Here is a 6,000-nt window from a genome sequence, read left to right as displayed (position 1 = left end):
TGGTATTCTAGGGCCCGGTATAATATTTCCAGTGCTTTCTAATGATAGGTAGATCTGTTGCTTTAGGAGTTAGTACTTCTGTAGTATGGCAGGTTTGCTACAAATGTGCTGAGTGTTATTTTTTCCAGGATTTTATTTCTCAATGTGCCTGATAGTGGAGGAAATTGGTTTCTGTTACTTAGCTGACACCAGAGTTTTTTGTATGGTGAGGTGTAGGGGAAAATATCCTGCTCTGCCCCCATTGTTAGAGGGCTGTGTGTATGTTGGGGTGGGGCCTGTGATCGCAAAGAATATACAATATTTACAGAACTGGAGGTACATGATTTATATTGGGTTTGCACATACATTGACAAGAAGGAACCTCTCATAACCCATGGTACAGTATGTTAGATATAATTTCAGGCTCTGAAATGTACTGCTAATGCTTTTCTTAATATTTGCATTGTGCCAAACTGAAGCTTGTTAAGGTGCTATATATATACAGACTGAGGTGAATTTGGATTTTTTTTTTTTAAATCAGGTGAGTGGTGCCCAAATAGATTCATTTCTGTATCTTTAGGCCACTTTTTCTTGGTCTTTGATTGCATTTCTTGCTATCTATGATCTTCTCTCTCTCCATACATAATACAAAATAGTCACTTAGTACTGACATTTTTATTAGTAATACTGTTTTTGTCATTTTTCTCCTGTACCACTATATCTGGTTTTCTAGCATTAAGTATTTAATTGGTCTGAGAATTAAATATTTATACTCTAATTTAATAAAAATATAGAATAGGTTTCCCTAGGGTTTGTAATACCCTTCCCTTGACCATGAGTTCTGTGGAGGAGTGAATGGGTGTCAGTTTTTAAAAATATAGATTGCTGGAGGGAGCTGGGCTTCATTTGACGAACCTGTGCAGAGACTAAATTAATCGTGGGGGAGGGGGCAGGCGATACAGTAATTGTTTGCACAGAGCAGCAACAAACAGGTCGATCCAGTAAAGTGTGCTCCGTCGGAGCGCACTGTCACCCTGCTCTGGACGCGTGTTTTCCCTTACCCCTTATTCAGTAAGGGGAGGAAAACACGCGGCCCACCCGCGGCACCTAATAGCGCCCTCAACATGCAAATGCATGTTGATGGCCCTATTAGGTATTCCTGAGCGATCCAGTAAGTAACATGTGCAGCCAAGCCGCACATTTTACTCTAAGAAATTAGCGCCGCCCAAAGGTCGGCGCTAATTTCTTCCGGCGCCAGGGAAGTGCACAGAAAAGCAGTAAAAACTGCTTTTCTGTGCACCCTCCGACTTAATATCATAGCGATATTAAGTTGGAGGTCCCCAAAAGTAAAAAAAAAGTAAAAAAATTTTGAATTCGGCCCGCGGCTGTCGGGCCGAAAACCGGACGCTCAATTTTGCCGGCGTCCGGTTTCCGAGCCCGTGGCTGTCAGCGGGCTCGAGAACCGACGCCGGCAAAATTGAGCGTCGGCTGTCAAACCCGCTGACAGCCGCCGCTCCAGGCCAAAAGGAGGCGCTAGGGACGCGCTAGTGTCCCTAGCGCCTCCTTTTCCTCGTTTGCACCGCGTCGCCTAATTTAAATACTGGATCGCGCGCACCGGCGAGGGGCCGGTGCGCGCGCCGGGAGAGCGGGCGTTAGTCCGCTCTCCCACGGACTTTACTGGATCGAGCTGAAAGTTAGTACCAGCCCTGGACGGGGTGTGCTTTGACATTAGCCCATTCCAGGCAAGACAGCAAATTCTTTTTCAAGTACTTTAACTATATGATACCACTTGTAAGTGTCCCTAAGCTTTTTACGTTCGAATTAAAGGGAATAGAGAGTGACTGTGGGGTCAACTTGGAGGGGACAGAGAGAGCGCAGTTGGGATACCGACAAGCGGGGTGAGGCTTAGGAGAAAAAGAGAAAAGTGATGATGGGCTGGGGTAGTAGGTGTGTGGTGAGGGGCGTTGAAACAGGCCCGCACCATTGTGGAAGGAATGAAAATCTGCGCACCACCCGTACCCCATCAGGACAATTTGATCCTTTTTTTAAATTAAGAAAATCGCCTAAACATGAATATGGACTCGGAGATGAAAGAAAAAGCAGCTGAAACGGGAACCAGACTGCTTTAGTTTTACGTGATATTTTCCGCTGGTACTAGCGCTTTAAACACTAGGAAATGAAAATAAGAACCAACTAGTCAGTCAATTCCCAGGGCGTGGGTGGTTCCAGATAGAGGCTTGGAACGCAAAGCTGCACTGGTCCGATTTGACAAATCTGATGTAACTGAAAGCAATGCGAAAGTGTCTAATTCTATGCCCGTTCAATTATCTAAGCAGGGACGCAACTCTGCCTCCAGTTATAGCCTGGTTTTCCTTTTGTGCCTTCGTCCACGGACACGACGGTACCGACCTGAACGGTGGGCATCTGCAAAGCGGTGATCCGAGGGTGGAGGGTGGAGGGGGGTCTGATCAGGCGCGTCGGGGCGAACGGACAACTTCGCCCTCCACCCCCGCCCCAGCAGAGCCGGGAGCGCTATGAGCCGATCGGGGTCCTGGCGCCGCTGAGCCGAGAGCCATGCCGACTGTCAGCGTAAAGCGGGACCTGCTGTTCCGGGCCCTGGGCAGGAGTTACAGTGAGTAGGAATATCCCTGAGGCTCAGGATTTACCCAGCTTCGGCGGGGTGAGATGCTGCTGACGACCACTCCGTTTAGGTTCAATTAGCCACCATCGGGTCCCTTAATGCTCCCTCATCCCTTTACTGTTTCATTCCTCTGGAGCTTTAGACCACGTCTGTCGCTGACTGCGGTTCCAGGATAGGTTCACGCTTTTAGGCTAGCGATGTTGCTATTATTTTTTTTAGGGAGAAAAGAATTGAACGCTGTAGGACAGCGTGAGCAAGTGAATGCTTGTTCTAGTCCCAAGCTTTAAATTCCAAGTGTTCCGGGCTTTGTACTTCTGCTGGCTGAATAAAAGGACCTGGACTGCAAATCCCATCATGCTTTGGTGCCCATTGATCTGGGAGTCGGCTGCTGATGCCTGGAATGGGGGCGGGTAGTCCTGTTTCATTCATTGTAATAGCCGTGGTATTGCTGCCTAATGGTAATTGGCTGTCCCGAAGTTGTCTACCGGTGTAGGGACTTGATATACTAAACGGAGTAAAAGGTTTTTACAATGTTGTGTCTAGGGGGAAGAATGCGTAGTGCATGCGTCCTAAATGATACTGCAGAGATTTGGCTTCCGACCACGACACGGAATTATAATTTGCTAATCATGATGTCATCCTTATGAATGTATGTGTGAAACTGGAATTCTGACCGATGCAATACAGTGCGTGCAGTCGAGTGCATCCACAACCCCTTATTAACCCCAGGGTTCACCATTCCGCTATAAATATAGCGAAATGATGGCCCGTGGGGAAAAAAGAGATGGTGGGCGAAAGTATGCAGCCGGCTGCATTGCAACGGGGCGTTTTGGGCCGCACACTTTCACCCCCATAGTGCCACGGGAAAAGTTTATTTCCTGTGATACTGCCGGCGATAATGTGGCCATAACCCTGCCCAGGCTCCTCCCCTTCCCCTTCCTCAGGTCGATACAGCAAGGCCGCGTTAGAAAGAGTGCGGCAGGGCCGGGCGCACCCTCGTTCCCCGCACGCACAGTCCTGCTCACATACCGCTCCATACTCTATTTAAATTGCTTGCAAATGCAAGCCGCGTCTGCGAAGCGTTAGGCCCGCGCAACCCATTTTACTGTATAGGCGCTTAATACAGCGCCTATACAGTATCCTGGGTGCGCTGGTACCTGTCATTTCAAATGTCATTTCAACTGACATTTGAAATGACAGGTACCAGGAAGTGGATGGTTCCCCCCCCCCCTCCTGAAGCAAGGTGCAGGTGAAAATTAAAACAAAAGGGAATAAAGTGTAAAAAACAAAAGTGTAAAAAAAATTAACTTACTGGTGGGAGCCGGCGGGCGCGCGTTCGAGGCGGGAGCGAGTTCATCGAGGCGGGAGCCGGCGGGTGGGCGTGCTGTCATCGAGGCGGGAGCCGGCGGGCGGGTGATTGTCAGCCCTCTCCCCTCCTCCCGAAGGAAGGCGCGAAAGCAGCCTTGCTCCGGGAGGAGGGGAGTCAGGACTGGCAGTGTAAAGTGAAAAAAAAAGTAGCAGGAGAGAGGACGGGCAATCCTACGCTCGGGATGGCCAGTCCCTCTCCCCTCCTCCCTAGGCAAGGCGCAAAAAGCAGCCTTGCTCCGGGAGGAGGGGAGAGAGGACTGGCAGTGTGAAGCGACCAAGCGACTTACTTTTTTTTGCAGCCCTCCGGAGGAGACGGCCATCAGCAGAAACGGATCGCTACTCCCGGCAAAGATGGACGCCTGCACGGGGGAAAGCGGCCCCTGTGCGTGCAATTGGCCGCTCAAGACGTGACGTCACGACGTTTGGCGTCACGGCATGTGACGTCACGTCTTGAGCGGCCAATTGCACGCACAGGGGCCGCTTTCCCCCGTGCAGGTGTCCATCTTCGCCGGGAGGCAGGGGATGGGAGCTGCGATCCATTTCTGCTGATGGCTGTCTCCTCCGGAGGGCTGCAAAAAAAAGTAAGTCGCTAGGTCGCTTCACACTGCCAGTCCTCTCTCCCCTCCTCCCGGAGCAAGGCTGCTTTTCACGCCTTGCCTCGGGAGGAGGGGTGAGGGACTGGCCATCCCGAGCGTAGGATTGCCCGTCCTCTCTCCCCTCTCTCTCTTGCAACTATTTTTTTCGATTTTTTTTTTTTTTTTGCTTTTGTTGCTTCGGGAGGAGGGGGAGAGGACTGGGGCTGCCCTGGAGACCAGCACCCATGGACGCGGCCAGGGCAGGAGAGCGAGGGCTGGGGGAAAGTTTGCCGCCTACCCTTACCCCTGCCTCTAACGCAGGGGTAGGGGTAGGCGGTAAGTTGGCAGGTTAAACGCGCGGCAAAACGGCAGGGTAAAAAAGGGATAGTTGGGGCGCGCGTTACTAGATGCTAGGGAATAGCTAATTCGATCGTTTGCATGCAATATACATGCTGCGTGCGGAAGGGGTTGCCCGGGGATTTTAGGACGCGGTAGGAGTAGGTTAAAGGGGATAGTGTATCGCAGGAAGGGCTAACGCGGCCGGAAAGTGAGTAGAACGCGAGTTAGGAGCGGGGTAAACGCGGCCGCACTTTACTGGATCGATCTATTAAATTGTAATGCACGCGATAACGGCACATTGAAGTTTAAAGAACGGCCCTGTCAGTAAAGGGATTAGCATGTCAAAAATGCGCGTCCAACCCCCCCCCCCCCAAGCTAATAGCGCTATTATCTCCCGAAACCAAAAAAAGAAATATGAGCCAGATGCGCATATTTTTACTCTCAGAAATTAATTCCTGCCCTGGATCAGGCATCAAGTTCTAAGATGCCCCTAAAGTTGTCAGAAAAACAGAAAATGCTACTTTTCTGTAGCTCCTCCATCTTAATATTGTGGCGATAATAAGTCGGAGGAACTGAAAAAAATAAGTTAGGTAAAAAATTTTAAAAGTGTGCCAGCGGTCAAAGTAGGAAAATGTTCACAACCACCATCTGTTTTCCAAAAACAGACACTCATAAAATTGAGCATCCATTTTCCTAACCCGCTGACAATCACCTGTCCTGGGCACCTGCTGCCGAGGAGGCACTAGGGTTGCACAATTTCCCCTAGCGCCTCCTTTTTACTGCAGCAGCCCATTTGCATTTTGCATCGGGCATCCCGGAGAGGTCAATCGGCGCACGTTAGGAAAGCGGGCGATCAATCATGAGCATCAATTTTCCACACACCAATATTGCATCAACCTGAATGGGAGTTAAAGCTAGATGTAGAGTTTTCTGGGCAGTATTTGAACAGTGCATGGGGTAAGCAGTAGTACACCATGTGTTGTTTAGAAATGTTACTTTTTGCATTGTTAACTTTTAAACTGTAGCCTCCTATTTCCTGAATGTAGCTGTGCTTGAAACAGCATCATGACTTACCACATTGGCTCTTGCTGATCCAAA

The 6,000-nt window shown here is 49.7% G+C and overlaps 1 protein-coding gene across 1 annotated transcript in view; it reads left to right on the top strand.

Moving 5' to 3' along the window:
• The first annotated feature begins 2,208 nt into the window (after positions 1-2,208).
• The window catches only part of LOC115099578 (phenylalanine--tRNA ligase beta subunit-like), a 67,004-nt gene continuing 63,212 nt past the window's right edge, over positions 2,209-6,000 (top strand). The window contains exon 1 of the mRNA XM_029617310.1: positions 2,209-2,611. Within this exon, the coding sequence (XP_029473170.1) occupies positions 2,554-2,611 (58 nt within the window). The 5' untranslated portion in view covers positions 2,209-2,553. The remainder of the gene's footprint in view (positions 2,612-6,000) is intronic.

The sequence above is a fragment of the Rhinatrema bivittatum genome, chromosome 9, assembly GCF_901001135.1.
Source record: "Rhinatrema bivittatum chromosome 9, aRhiBiv1.1, whole genome shotgun sequence".
Taxonomy (NCBI): Eukaryota; Metazoa; Chordata; class Amphibia; order Gymnophiona; family Rhinatrematidae; genus Rhinatrema; species Rhinatrema bivittatum.
This window is presented reverse-complemented; position numbering and strand designations above follow the sequence as displayed.